The sequence below is a fragment of the Meles meles genome, chromosome 19, assembly GCF_922984935.1.
Source record: "Meles meles chromosome 19, mMelMel3.1 paternal haplotype, whole genome shotgun sequence".
NCBI classification, from domain to species: Eukaryota; Metazoa; Chordata; class Mammalia; order Carnivora; family Mustelidae; genus Meles; species Meles meles.
This window is the reverse complement of record NC_060084.1, coordinates 49617252-49632719: the sequence shown is the minus strand read 5'-3', so window position 1 is coordinate 49632719 and position 15468 is coordinate 49617252. Positions and strand designations below refer to the sequence as shown.

Sequence of the window (15468 nt, the reverse complement as noted above, 5' to 3'; positions counted from 1 at the left end):
TAAAAATCCTCCATCCTACTCATAGTAAAATTGAAGTCCTCACCATGGGCCACAAAGCCCTAGCATACCTCCTCCACTTCCCTCTCTCTTTCTCTCCTTCTCACTGACTGTGCTCCAGCCACCCCCACCTCTTCACTGTTTATTAGAGGTCCCACTCAGTTCCACCTCAGGGCCTTTGCACTTGCTGTTCCTAACCTCCAGGTTGTTATGGCCCCTCCTTCTCTTGGCAATTTCCCTCTGCCCAAATGTTTTTTTGGGGTGGTCATTCTACAACCCCCCTTCCCAGCACCCCAACAATAGGACTGGCCTCTAAGATCTCCTGAGTCCTCTATCTCAGGAATCCTTAACCCTTTCTAAGTGCTATGGGGCCCTATTCAAGATAAAGTTTTTCAATGCGTAGAACCACATCCATCGGATTACAAAGGAAACCAATTATAATGAAACATACAACTGTTAAAAGAGAAAAATTTGGGGCGCCTGGGTGGCTCAGTGGGTTAAAGCCTCTGCCTTTGGCTCAGGTCGTGATCCCAGGGTCCTGGGATCAAGCCCTGCATCGGGCTCTCTGCTCCACAGGGAGCCTGCTTCCTCCTCTCTCTCTGCTTGCCTCTCTGCCTAGTTGTGATTTCTCTCTGTCAAATAAAAAAAAAAAAAAAAAAAAAAAAAAAAAGAGAGAAAAATTTTAACAACAGCCAAAAATCCCTGTAAAATAACAATGACTTTAATACAAGGTATAAAAAAGGAACACATCATTTCATTTAAAATCCCACGACGTGAGATTTTATTTAGCTCTTGAAAGAACCAGGCAGATGTGGAGACAAAGAGGGAGGGAGAAGGAGAGAGGGAAGGAAGCAAGAGCGTGGCGGGCGGGGTTGGTGAAGATCTCAGCGAGGCCTTTGCACAATTATTGGCTCGTTCGGGTTGTTTTTGCCTTTGCAGAGCCTGGTCGATAGGCTTTGCTGGATTTTCTCCTCCTTCTCAAAGGCTCGATCCCAGCCCGCGCGGTCAGCCCCCTTCTGGCCTCCAACCGTCCGGCCCCTCCCTTGTGCGGAGTTTCCAGCTGCCCAGCGGTCTCCATGGCAACGCAGAGACACGCTTTAGCGCAGGTCAGCTCTGGGAGGGGAGGGTCCGGAGGGGGAGCCTGCCGCACCTCTTCTGGGCTCCTTATCCCTACTTTAGGCCTGATCCCCTACTCAGCTTCCCGGAAAAGCTACCGGAAGCTAAAAATCCCTAGGCTACCCGTTTGAGGAATGTTGGTTTATGGATCCAAGTCCCAAAACTCAAGACTTCCAAGTGGAATGACCTCGCAGATGAGATACGTGCGTTCTGCATCTGGGAAAGGTGTGTGAGTGTGTGTGTGTGTGTGTGGGTGTGTGTGGCTGGGAGTGGGGCGGGGCGGGGAGGATTATCCTCGAAATGAAAACCTCAAACGCTCAACATTCTTACAAAAATTGCCAGCCCCTGAGCAGTTCCGCTCTGAGCGTTTGAGATTGCTCAGATCCCTGGAAGCGGAAAGCCTTCTCCTGCCGCCCCAGAACAAATGATAATCACGGCTCCCATTTTTATACGTGTTCAAAAGAGATGAAAAATCCAAAAAGAGTGGGGGAAGAAAGCAAAACGTGGCCCGGATCGCTCTACCCAGCTACACTTGCTTGTCACTTAAAAAAAATAGTACTAAAGGAACGCCTGGGTGGCTCAGGTCCAGATCCCAGAGTCTTGGGCTCCTGGCTCAGCGGGGAGCCTGCTTCTCCCTCTCCCTCTGCCTGCCGCTCCCCCTTGAGCTCTCTCTGTCAAATAAATAAATAAAATAAAAAATAAGCAAAAAAATACTAAAAGTGACTCACACCCATTAAGAAAATGAAGTTCCAAAAAGGTATAAAGTGAAAAACAAGTCTCTCTCTCTCCCAGCCCCCACTCTCTTCCCTTGAAGTAATCACAGAAAAATACATTCTGTATTTTTGCAGGAAAAAAAAATGCTTACATGTGTAATTTTAGAATTTACCCCAGGGGATTTTTCACATTTTTATCATGGTGCTTACCACTTCCTAGTATTTTCTTATTTATTTACTTTTTGTTTGTTTGTTGTCTCACTATTCAAATACTGGCCCCATGACGGGAGGGACATCTGTCTGGTTTGGTCATTGCCCAATTCTCAGAACCTAGAACGGTGTGGGTAGGTGCTCAAAATAGTTGTTGAGTGAATGAACCAGGATTGCACTAGATCTATTACTGTAAATTTCGCTTTTTCCACTGAATGGCTAGTCTTGAAGTCCTTTCCACATCTGTGCAGGCAAATCAGTGTCGGTTTTCTTTTTTCGTGACAATTTCCACCCTTCTTTGGGTATGCCCAAAAGCAGGGTGCATGATAATCCTGATAATAATTCACTGTTAATAAATAATGTTATTTATGTTATATGTTAATAAATAATGTTTTTATATGTTATATATGTCATATGTTAATAAAAAATTAAAAAGTAAAAAAAATTCACTTTGATCAAGCTCCTACCTTCTCCCTGTCCCTGTGCAATTTTTCTTTTACTCCTTACAACCTCTCTCTCTCTCTCTTTTTTTTAAGATTTATTTATTTGAGAGTGGGAAATAGAGAGAGAGAGAGAGAAAGAGCGAGCATGCAGGGAAGGGCAAAGGGAGCGAGAATCTCCAGCAGACTCTTGGCTGAGCTTGGGGGGAGGGGGCTCTCAATTTCATGACATTGAGATCATGACCCTGAGATCGTGACCCGAGCCAAAGCAAGAGTCTGATGCTTAACTGACTGAGCCGCCCAAGTGCCCCACTCCTCATGACCCTTCTTAAGTAAGTATTCCATTTTCCAGATGAGAAAAAATTAGGCCAAAAAAAGCCACACAGCTAGTAAGTGACAGAGCTTTGAATCACTCAGGGCTCCTTTACCTTCCCAGTTGCCTATGGCGGCCAGGGGATGGGGAGCAAGTTGGTGAGCTTTCTCTGAAGACTTCCCTCCCAGGTAACCTTTGGTTTGTTTGTTTGTTTGTTTGAGATTTTATTTATTTATCTGACAGAGAGAGAGAGCACAAGTAGGCAGAGCAGCAGGCAGAGGCAGAGGGAGAAGCAGGATCCCACTGAGCAGGGAGCCTGATGCGGGGCTCGATCCCAGGATCTTGGGATCCTGACCCGAACTTAAGGCAGTCACCGGCCTCCAGAACTGGCTACATAGTCAGGACACCCCTGCCTCTCACCTCTTCAACACAAAATCTGGAGGCTCTTTGGTGAGTCCGGAAGCAAAGTCAACAGAATAGTTGTATATTTGAAAAATTGTTCTTTCATTCATTCATTCATTCATTCATTCATTCATTCATGTGTCACATTTCTCTAAAGCAGTGATGCGCAAATCTGGTTGTATTTCAGAATCATGGCGAGAGTTCTAGAAATCACAATTTCCCGAGTCCAACCTACCGGATCAGAGCATCTTAGGACGTGGCGGGGGGTGGGGGTGGGGGTACAGCATTACAAAAATAATCTCAAGGGAGGAACTTGGCCAGCTGGAAATACCACACAGGGCCTGCAAACCAGCCAGACTGGGAATTAGGGTTTCTCCACTTTTTAGCAGTATAGAGGGACCCTTAAAGGCAGGGAGGGGTGGGAATCTCAGAGATCTTGTAAGAGTTTGGATAATGGCTACCCCTAGATTTCAGGTTCCAGTCTCTGGAATTTGAAAGGGTTACTTTATTTGGGAAAGGATCTTTACAGGTGTAATGAAAGGTTTGGGGATGAGGATACCCTAGATTATCTTGGCAGGACAGCAGGATTGTCCTCATAAGAGAGAAGCAGAGAGAAATATACAGACACAGAGGAGAAGCCATGAAGAATCAGAGGAGGGAGTGTGACCACGGAGGCAGAGACTGGGGTGATGTGGCCATGAGCCAGAAGGCACCAGAAGCCACCAGAGGCTGAAAGAGGCAAGGAAGGGGCCTCCCCTAGAGCCTTCAGAGGGAGCTCAGCCTTGCCAACCCCTTGATTTCGGACTTCTAGCCTCGAGGGAATAAAGTGCTGTTGTTCTGAGTTGCCTAGTTTGTAGTGAGTTGTGACAGCAGGCACAGGGAACAAATCTAGACATCCCCCAACCCCAGTGTGGCTGCTAATCCCCCTGGACTCCAATGAGGAAAGTTCCAAATTAAAACATCCAAGTTTTAGCCTGTCACCTTGTCTCTCAAGAATCATTATCCCCAAAACTACTGTCCTGTCTCCTGACCCCCTGGATCAGGTATGGGTGATGAGAACCTTAGAAGGGTTTTCAAGGGTCCACAGCACCTGCCTGCAGACCTTCCCTCCACTGCCCAGCCTCACCCCAGGGTGATCCAGGGGCTAGATGTCCCTGTTTTCAGGAGTCTGTGAAACCTTTGGCATTATATACCCAACTTTCCCATAAAGATGCCTCTTTTTGCATCTTCATGACTGCCCTCAGCAATTGGTGCTAAGATCAACCCATTTCACAGATGAGGGGATTGAGGCATGGAAACGAAGTAATTTCCCCAGGCAGCCCACCTCCCAACCACCCCACTGTTGTTTTCATTTTTTTTTTTTAAAAGATCATCTTTGGGGCGCCTGGGTGGCTCAGTGGGTTAAAGTCTCTGCCTTCGGCTCAGGTCATGATCCCAAGGTCCTGGGATCAAGCCCCACATCAGGCTCTCTGCTCAGTGGGGAGCCTGCTTCTCTGCCTACTTGTGATCTCTGTCTGTCAAATAAATAAAATCTTTTAAAAAATCTTTAAAAAAATAAATAAAAGATCATCTTTATTGGAAGTATAATTTACGTCTTATACAAGGTACTTTTCTTAATACCCCATGTGGTAAGTTTGATTGATTGATTGATTGATATGAGAGAGAGCGAGAGAGAGAGCATGCACAGTGGGGAGGAAAAGAGAGAGAGAGAATCTTAAGCAGCTTCTACACCCAGCGCAAGCCTGACACAGGGCTTGATCTCATGACCCTGAGGTCATGACATGAGCCAAAACCAAGGGTCAGATGCTCAAGTGGCTGAGCCACCCAGGCACTCCTCGTGTTGTAAGTTTTAGCGTCATCATCACCACAATCAAGATAGAGAAGGCTTCTATCATCCCCAAAAGTTCCCCTGTGCACTTTGTGGCCATCCCCTTCTGCCTACCTACCCCCAGTTATGGATCTGCTTTCTGTCCCTTAGATGGTGATGCTTCGGAATTTTCTAGAAAAAGAATCACTGAGTATGTGTCCTGTTTGGCTTCTTTCCCTCAAGGTAAGGATTTTGAGACCTATGTGGCTGTGCGCATCCATATTCATTCTTTTTGTTGCTGTGTGACGGTCTGTGGGTGTGAATCTACCATAGTTTATCTCTTCACTTGCCAGTAGAGATCTGGGTTTTTCCACCATGGGGTGCTTACGGACAATACTCCAGAGCTATGTTTATATTTTTTTTAAGATTTTATTTATTTGAGGGGCACCTGGATGACTCAGGCCTTAGGCATCTACCTTGGGCTCAAGTCATGATCCCGTGGTCCTGGGATCGGGCCCGCATTGGGCTCCCTGCTCTATGGGAAGACTTCTTCTCCCTTCTCCACTTCCCCCTGCTTGTGCTCCTCTCTTGCTGTGTCTCTCTCTGTCAAATAAATAAAGATTTTATTTATTTGAGAGAGAGAAAGAGAGCGCGTGCATGGGCACCGGTGGGGAGGAGGGGCAGAGGGAGCCAGAGAAGCTGACTTCCTGCTGAGCCGGAAGCCCAGTGCCAATGGTGGTGGTGGTGGGGGGGGGTTTGATCAAAGGACCCTGAGATCATGACTGAAGTCACCTGCTTAACAAACTGAGCCACCCAGGTGCCCCTCCAGAGCATATGTTTATAATGCACGGTATACCCTCACTTTGCTGCAAAGAAACTGTGGCATGGGGGGCACCTGGGTGGCTCCGTGGATTAAGCCGCTGCCTTCGGCTCAGGTCATGATCTCAGGGTCCTGGGATCGAGCCCCGCATCGGGCTCTCTGCTCTGCAGGGAGCCTGCTTCCTCCTCTCTCTCTGCCTGCCTCTCTGCCTACTTGTGACCTCTCTCTCTGTCAAATAAATAAATAAAATCTTTAAAAAAAAAAGAAAGAAACTGTGGCATGGGATGTGTTAGTCTGGCTTTACAGATGAGGAAACAGGCCAGAACGGTGGAGTCACCTCCCTGAGAGCACACCACCAGCTGGTGGCAGAGTCAAGACTTGAACCCAAGTCTGTCCGCGAAGCTCTGAGTCCTTGGGCGCTCTCTCCATCGTGTACCCTGTTGATGCTCAGGCCCAGGTTGGATGCTGTCTCCCAAGGGAGGGTACTCACCGCTTTGCCCAGGTTCCAAGACAGCCCTTTGTCAGAACACAGAGAACATACTGTCTTCTGAGGAAGCGGGGCCCACGTTTAGTTCAGGAATGTGAGATCTAAAACCAGGCTAACATGCTCTTTCTCCATGCAAAACACAGTCAGCTGGACCCAGGACACCATTGGCCAATGCTTAATGTCTGCCTTCCTCTTAGCCACTGTGCCACATCATTCATATGTCAGAATGGGGATACTCCTCCCCACAGCTGGTGAAATAGGTTACTGCTATTCCCGTTTTACAAATCAGCAATGAGACACAGGCTTGATGGTTCGCCCAGGCTCATTATGCTTTGGGGAAGTGGAGGAGTCAGGATTCGAACCCAGGGCACATGTCCAACACTACTCTTCACCTCCAAACCTCCATACACCAGGCAGAGGCCTCTGCTGCTTTATTTGGCAGGTTTCCTAGTGAGCAGTTAGAGGAGATTCAGATTCAGTTCCCCTGTTCATATCATAGATATTTATCTGTGTTCTGTTTATTACCATAATGACCAAGTCTTTTATTTTCCATATTCTGATGCATGGGTATCTGTAGCCTGGCTGACCTTTAAGGGACTGCCCCTCCCAGAATCAGGCAATTCCAAGAGAAAGTAAACACTGCCTGCCCTTGAACATGTTCTTCAAATGCAAACCAACCAGTCCAGAGCCCACACCTCCAGCCCTCACATTCTGGCACCATCCGCCTGCCCTATGCACCCCAGGGCCAGGTCCCAGACAACTAGGGACAGCCACTAGACCCCAGCATCTGCTGAAATTATTAATTTATTTGACACACACAGAGAGAGGGCACAAGTAGGAGGAGCAGCAGAGGGAGAGGGAGAAACAAGCTCCCTGCTGAGCAGGGAGCCAGAAGCAGGACTCCATCCTAGGACCCTGGAATCATGATCTGAGCTGAAGGCAGATGCTTAACCAACTGAGCCACCCAGGCACCCCTGAAGTTATTCAAACTAGCCAATCATAAGTCTGCTTACCCTGCCTCACTCATTTCTTCCTGCAGAAACCATAATAAAAGCTTTTGCCCTCTCTCCTCCCCCTGCCTCCTAACCAATGGCAGATGGTTTTCTCCTGTGGCACCCCATGGTGTAACATGTCCCATTTTCTTGGGCTCTGTGAATATAACAAACCCTCTTTTCAATGACACTCATCCCCTGATCTCTTGGCCTTACCATCCTTAAATAAAAATAAAACCTACATTAAAACAATCACACATGTATGTGAATTTCTGGAGTACCTACTGTGTGCCAGGCACAGTGTTGGGCCGCAGAGATACTATGAGACAGACCCAGCTCTGCTCCCTGGGAGCTCATAGTCTTACAAGGAGGAGTGGCATTAAACAAAGATCTCTACAAATAAATTAATCACCATTGAGAGACATACCAAGCCAGAAAAATACAGGGGAGTTATAGGGAGGTAAAAGGTGGGGGGGATAATTCATCCTGGGGTGCATGGAAGACTTCCTGGAAAAAGAGACTTGAGGGGTAAGAATCAGGGGGAGTCATGTAAGAGCATCCCAGGCAGAGTCAACAACAGGGACAAAAGTTCTGGGGTGGGAAGAAGTCTTGGGGTGGCTAGGATGTCGTGAGATTGGGTGCTGAGGCAGGCAGGGGTTGATGGGCTCTACAGATGTTGAACTTTCTTCTGAAGGGGGATGGAGTAAGCAGAGGAGTGAATAAACAGACTGATTTGTCATTGTAGAGGAATCCAGCAGTTGCCAGAAAACAGAGAGAGCGCAGCAGCCTAAGCGCAGAGAAGAAATACCCGGACCTCTCTCTCCTCCCGCCCTCTGATTCCTGCCGCAGCCTCCCATTGGCTGATCCAGACCGGAAGTCATCCGGCAAAGGCGCTTCTGTATTGCAGTGTACAGAGGTGGCCTCCCGGGGTGCGGAGCAGTGGAGAAGCATGGGAACCCATGGAGAATCACCAGCGTCATTCTATGGGAATGACATATAGGTTGGCCTCTCAGAGGTTCCCAGCCCTCCTTCAAAATCCCTGGCCCTCACTGAGGACTGTTGAAGGAACACAGACTGTCCTCAGATAGCACTTGATTTCGGTCCTTCTTGAGCTTTCCTGTGTGGTTTTAGGCAGGCCACTGCCTAAAGCTTTCTGAGCTTCCTTTTCCTTATCCACAGAGTGAGATGAAGATCGTCATGGTAGTACATCTCATAATCGCTAATCTTTTATGAAATTCAACAAACTCAGAAAGCTTTGCATGACCCCATCCCTCCAGAAAAGTGAGGGGAAAAAATTTAGAGGCAAGATCTAGACTAATATGAGGCTCTTTATAGTCTAAATTTATTTCCTTTCATGTCAATATCCTACATTTCCTTACAGAATACTAATGGGCTTGATTATGGGAATTACCCAAACCTGTCCATGGGGTGAATTACACAGTATAAGATATAGTTACTATGCCAGTTTTCTGAGATCCCAAACTTTCTGAATTCTTTTTTTTTTTTTTTTAAGTTTAAGTATTCCCTACACCCAATGTGGGGCTCAAACATACAACCCTAAGATCAAGAGTCACATGCTCTTTCAACTGATCCAGCCAGGTGCCCCCCAAACTCTGAATTCTGAAGTGCATCTGACCTGGAGGTTTCGGATAAGGAGTTGTGGACCCACAGTGCCAAACCTTGGTGGTTGGGAAGATTCCACGAATTAATGAGTATGAAAGGTTGTGCACAGTGCCTGGAACACAGAAGAGCTGTTATTTATTATTTTATTCCAGATAAACCATTTCACCATCTCCATAAGTCACTGGGAGCCACTGGGATAGAAGAAAGTTGTGTGTTTTGTATTTTATTGGCCATGAGATCTGATGCTACCCCTTAAAAAATAATACAGCCCTAAAAAACTTCAGGCAACCCATGGAAGCAGTTTTTACAATGTTTGTTTTTTACCAGATAGATTATTTTTCCCTTAAAAAAAAGATTTATGTATTTGAGAGAAAGAGGGCATGCATGAGTGAGGGAAGTGGTAGAGGAAGGGAGAGAGAATCTCAAGCAGACTCCCCACTGAGCACAGAGTCCAACATGGGGCTTGATTCCGTGACCCTGAGATCATGACTTGAGGTGAAATCACAAACCAGATGTTTAACCCAGGCAACCCAGGCACTCCAGATTAGATCTAGTGTGGATTCCCCCAACATATAAAAAAGCATACTGTGATTGCATTCATGTACATTTATTTTGTAAGTTCCTGTTTGTACAATAGAGTGTCAACCACAAAGAACAGTGAAGAGTTTTAGCAGAACCCCGTCTTGAGAAATGGGGCTTCACCAGGCCAACTGTGGGCATCTCCTAGCCAGCACGTCCAATTTATCTGGGAATTTTCACTTAGGATTTGCTGTGTGCCAGCCAGGTCTTGACTCACACAGCTAACTGGCTTCAAATGGTAGCCAATTGACACAACTTCTGGCATTGCTATGTCAGGAAACTTCCAGAAAACCTCGAGAAGGGGTAGGAGATTGGGTTGTAGGGGCAACATTGAACACTGACTCACACTCATGTTGTATATCAGACATATGGATGTTGTGTGGGAAACACCCCAAACCCACAATATGCACAAATACAGTCTCGATGCTGCAATAGACAATAAAGAATGTCACACTGTCCCTTGTTATGATACAATGACTATGCCTTGATGGGAGAATGGCATGCAACAAGCTAATGTGCCTCAGGTCTTATTCAAGCCCAGACTCTGAGGAAACAACAAACACATTAACACGATACACTGCGAGTGAGGTTGCCCGGCTGGAAACTTACAAGGGAGAAAAAGGTCAATAGAGTGCTGCAACCACAGATGCACTGCAAGAAAAGTAAATATATATGCAGGGATGGCAGGAAAAGCTTCATCCCGACCATTGCACAAAAGAAAAGTATGGTGAGGCTGATGACTCAGAGCCAGCTGAGGGAGTTTACAGAAATCAGAGTCTTCCAGATTTTTAGGGTGTCATCGCCTGTGAACTCTAAAAATTCCTTCTGTCTTGATGCTTGCTGGGATTGCAATGACCTAAGGGGGATTTCTGACTGCCTGAGTGTGGGTCCCTTGCCTGCACCTTGGCTGCCAAGGTGGGGGGGGTGCATAGAGAGAGAATCTTCACATTTTGTCTCTGCTCGGTGTGGGAGCTCAGGGGGTAGCCTCACAGAAATAAGAACAGGGGTTGGATGCTGGAATTCACAGACATGACTGATGCCCACCACAGTAATATGTTGGGGAGTCTCCATTATCATGCTTTGGTAGGTGAGAATCAGAGAGGCATGTATGTAGATTACATTTTTTTTTTTAAAACCAAAGAAATTCAGCTCAAACCTTTGCAAATCCCTGAGCTAGTGGAAGTTTGCAAATTCGCAGACCTGATGTCCCTGAATAAGAGCTCTATCTACCCATGGACATTTGGATTTTACCAATTATTTTTTGTTTGTTTGTTTGTTTTTGTTGTTCTTCATCATCACGGGGGACTCCAAGTTAATGTTGTTAATGGGTAACTCTTGAGGGTGACCTCCTAATTATTTACCTCCTTTTGGACCATTTCCTGAAAGTCTTGACTTTTGTTCTTTAGAGTGGGGTGGCCCCTGTGCCTAAGTTGGAGCTTCTGGAATGGAATTTGGAGAGACCTATATCCTAATCCCCGGGGTCAATTGAAGCAGAAGAGTCCCATGTGTGACCATCCTTTGTAAAAGAGACCAAGTGTGTACAGGACAGTGACAGCTTTTGACAGAGTCAAACACAGAGCGCTGGGCTCCTCAGGTATGGCAAGCAGGCAACTCACTTGGTCAGGCATGGTGTCTGCAAAACAGGGTGGCCCACTCTGGATGAGAGTTACCTTCAAGTTCAAGGTCCATCCTTTTAAAAGACAAAAACAAAAACAAAATAAAAAACAAAAACAAAAACAAAAAATGGGTCTAGACTTTGCAATGGCAGGATCTCCAGCAGGGTCCAAAGCTAGAAGGGTCTGTGTCTCTTCCTGGCAACATGTACTCAGCAAGAGGGGCTGTCCCTGACAGCAGGACTCAGGGGGTTGTGGAGAGGGGATAGTGGCTTTTCTCCAGAGCAGGGATCTCCCCGACGTGGTCCTCTGGCTTGGCTTTTCCTCAACTCTGCCAAGAGACCTTCTCCAAACCCTTGGAATCATGGACCCTGTTTCTCCTCTTCTGTTTCCTGCAAACACCTGTTCACGCGGGGGGTGAGGGGGGGGGGGACACACGACATGACAACCTGCAGTCTCCATGGCAATAGTCTGGATGATGCGGTGCTCGGCTAGGACTGTGGGACTGTGACCTCCCAGCTGGTCCCTTGGGGTCTCCAGGTTGTTCAATGTTTTTTGCGGGGTGGTCACTCAAAAGTTACCCTCACCCACTCAAATAATGCTCACACACACACTCAGGTGTTGCCCCCCCAGCTACACACGGCCCACAACTACTCAAATGCTACCCGCTCTAACTCATATATTACGTTCATACTCAGATGCTACCCACACACGCAAATGGTACCGTGTTCCCTCATGTACTCAAGTAACTCAGATGTTCCCCGCACCTGCTCAGATATTAATCTGAGTGCCACAAGGGCGAAATTTGGATCTGTTTGTCCCCTGCAGTTCACCCAGTGCCTGAAACCACGCCTGGTACACTGTGGGCACTCAGAAAATGTTTGTTGAATGACTTAGTGATCCACGCCCAATCAGATATTACCCACATCTACTCAAACGGTCCCTACGCCCACTCAGAGTAGCTCACATGTTCCCCAGTCTCTACGAGTGTCATGAAGGCAGGGATCTGTGTTGGATTTTCTCCCTTCTCCTAGAAGCACCTGGGACACAGGAGTTGTGTGATAGATAGCCATAGAATGAATGAATGAATGGCCCACGGTCAACCAGGTATTACCCCTATCACTCAGATGTACCCCACAAGTTAACTCAGATCCAAATGCCCCCCCTTACTCACACTAGTCAGATGATGTCCACCATGATGCAGATGACACCCATTCTCATTCACAGTGACCCCCACACTGGAGTCCTACTCCCCACTTCCCCCAACCCCGCCCCCCACTCTCCACACTCAATCCACTTCCCCAGACCAATTCAAAGCCTACCTCTGCCCCTTCCCCTCATCACTCGCACCCACTCAGAGGGTCCCTCCCCTCACCCTGCCGCCCCTCGCACCCTCCCCGCCTCACCTCACAGCTTCTTGTCAGATGCATGGTGCCTCCGACGGCTTTTCTTGTGTTTTCGCTTGCCTCTCTTGTCATCTCCAGTCTTGCTCTGCTTCTCCGCTGAGTCCAGAGCTGGCGCCCCGTCAGCGTCCGCGGGGGCCCCAGCCCCCAGCTTCTCCCCGGGCCTGGGCGCCTGGCACTTTCTGGCAGGAAGCTCTCGGGGACCCGGCACTGTTGGGCATAACTCCTGCCTTAGGACCCGGGCCACGTCCTCCACTGTCCTGCCCTCGCTTTGCAGGAAGAGGTTCAGCTTGGTCAGGAATTCAATGTCCTGCTTCCGGGGCATGTAGACCACTCTCCACATGCCGCCCTTGCCCTTGAACTCCCTGGGGATCACGGCGTAATTGATGTCTTCCTCCAGCCTGATGATGGCTGCCTTGGATCTGTCTTCTTCCAGAAAGGCCTTCCCGGCCACTTCGAATTTGCCCAGGGGCTTCAGAGGGACCCGTATGATCTCTTCGAACTCCTCATGGTTGCAGTCTTCTGGTATTCCCAGGATCATCAGGGACTTGTAACTGTCCACCTCGAGCGCCTTGCACCCGTGCTCCAACAGAGCAATGTCCTTGACCCCGAAGAGCATCTTGCCCAGCTCCCGGAGGCAGCAGTATGCCTGCTTGTGCACACTTGAGCTGCCTCGGGAATGCACGAAATTATCCAGGATGCCACGATCCCTTCCCAAAGGCTCAGTAAGAAGGAGGCCTCAAGGGCCCGATTTGTCCCTCTAGCGGAGGATGCCCCTGGGCCTGCCCACAAGGCTGCAGTGTCCAGCTCTCTGTAACCTCCCCCGAGAAGGCTCTGGGGAATTCCCAGGGACTTACGCACAATGAAACAGAGGTGGCGTCTGCCAGCTGGCTCGTGGGTCCCGAGTCTGGGCAAGGCCGCACCAAGGAGGGTCTAAACATGCACTTCCCCTTTCTTGGTGATGGTCTCCAGAGCTCTCACCCGTCCTGGCAGCCTCAGCAAATCTGGGATGGCGGGTTTGTCTCCCTGGGGCTGCTGCTACCGGACTGTCTGGATGGGGGCTCAGAAAGCAGGGTGGCTGGTCACTCGCGGCTGCCCTCAGTGCCCTGTGGCCCCCGCGAAGACAAGGATGTTGCCGCTGCACTTGCTCCAGCAGTGACGTCACCGCCTCCTTCCGCTGCTCTGCGGCCCAGAAGTCTCCATGGCAACCGCTGGAGCATCGCCTCTGCCATTGGCCGGGGCCAGCCGCATTGAAATCAGAGTCCAGGGGGTCACTCAGAGGTGAGGGGTCAGCCACCTGCCTTCAAAAGCACCTCCCTTCTCCTTTGAGAAAATGGCTGATTCCAGGGGAGAGGGGACAGAGAAGATACAAGAGAGCCTGGAGCATCTTTGGGCAGGGGTGGGAGGGGGGCGGACAGAGAGTAAGGAAATGCTCAAAGAATAATGAGAACAGGTGGAAGGACAGAGAGCCAGCTTGAAGGGCTCCCACTGGCCAAATCTGGGACAGTTTGAGCATCAATGTTAAAATTGAGATCATAAACTTCTTATAAAATAAAAATCCATGAGTCTGAGGAGATAAAATAAATGCATAAATGGAAAGTTTGGGTGGAAGAATGTGGGCTATACATTGTCTGACATAAAACTTATGAACCAAAGGGAACAAGAGTCTCTTTACCTTGGAATGTCCTTGTTTGTAGGACACAACCAACAATATTCAGGGCACCTTGCTGGCAATTTTCTTGGAAAATGTTTCAGGAGGGGAAAGAGTTCTTTGTACTGTACTTGCAACTTTCCTTAAGTCTGTGATTTTTTCAAATATATATATATATATATATATATATATATATATATATATATAAGATTTTATTTATTTGACAGAGAAAGACACAGAAAGAGAAGGAACACAAGCAAGGGGAGTGGGAGAGGGAGAAGCGGGCTTCCCGCTGAGCAGGGAGCCCGATGCGGGGCTGGATCCTAGGACCCCAGGATCATGACCTGAGCCTAAGGCAGATGCTTAACGACTGAGCCACCCAGGTGCCTCTCAAATATATTTTTAAAAAAGAAAAAAGAAATGATCTGCGCATGTGATCACCTTCACGATGTCCTGTTCTCCCCTCCCTACCCCAGTAATAAAAGCCATCAATTAAAGTTGGATCGACATCCTCCGAACTCCCAGCTTCAGAGTGGGTCAAGGAATGGCAGGAACTAATCAGCATAATCCCAAACCCCCCGTCACAGTGATTGGTTCAGAAATGGTAACCCAGGCCTGAGCCAATCAGTGTATTACATCTCCCTGCTCAGACATTGGTGAAGGGTGGATACCTGATCTCAGTTCAATTAGAATGAAGCTCCGGATATTTGAGGTTAAGTTGTAAGGAGGAATATATACTCTTTCCTCCCAGATGTGAAAGAATAAATACGGGAGCTGCAAGAGGTCATCTTGAAACCACGCGAGAAAGCATTCTGAGGATGAATTCCACATCCAGAGGAAAGCAGAGTTGAGACAATCAATCACAGAGGAACCAAGCCATTGTCCTGATGTCATCACACCCTCCTGGGATCTAACCATGCCTGAAACCTATCCCTCTGCAACTTTTTTTGTTTTTTCATTTTTAAAGTGAAATACAACATGTATTATGAGACTTGAACAAGTTATAAGGGAAAATCTGTAAACTGAACACGTCGTGTAACCAGCACCCAAATCCGCATCAGCATCCCCAGAAGGGTGTCCTCTGCTTTCTCCAAGTCACTCTATCCCGTCAAGGGTACCCTCATTCCTGACTTTCAACAGCACAGATGAATTTTTTCTGGTTTTGTATTTTACATAAATGGAATCACATATTACGTTGTCCGCGTTTCTCCGTGACCATATACGTCCATATCTGTTGGTTATAAACCTGGCCAGATGCTAAGTTGTAGCAGATACGAGTTTCCCGAAGTAGTCGTATCATTT

General features: G+C 47.9%; 1 protein-coding gene across 1 annotated transcript; it reads right to left on the bottom strand.

Annotated features, from left to right (window-relative positions):
• Nucleotides 1–10631: 10631 nt before the first annotated feature.
• On the bottom strand, nt 10632–13673 carry PNMA8C (PNMA family member 8C). Its single transcript, XM_045986963.1, has 2 exons — nt 12519–13673; nt 10632–11189 (listed from the first exon to the last, which is right to left on the bottom strand). Exon 1 carries the CDS (start codon nt 13132–13134, stop codon nt 12520–12522), a length of 615 nt encoding a protein of 204 aa, XP_045842919.1. The 5' UTR covers nt 13135–13673; the 3' UTR covers nt 10632–11189; nt 12519.
• Nucleotides 13674–15468: the final 1795 nt, after the last annotated feature.

What these genes read in the sequence shown, in the direction of transcription:
- PNMA8C (XM_045986963.1), bottom strand. Translation starts at nt 13,134, where the DNA reads ATGCTCTTCGGGGTCAAGGACATTGCTCTGTTGGAGCACGGGTGCAAG.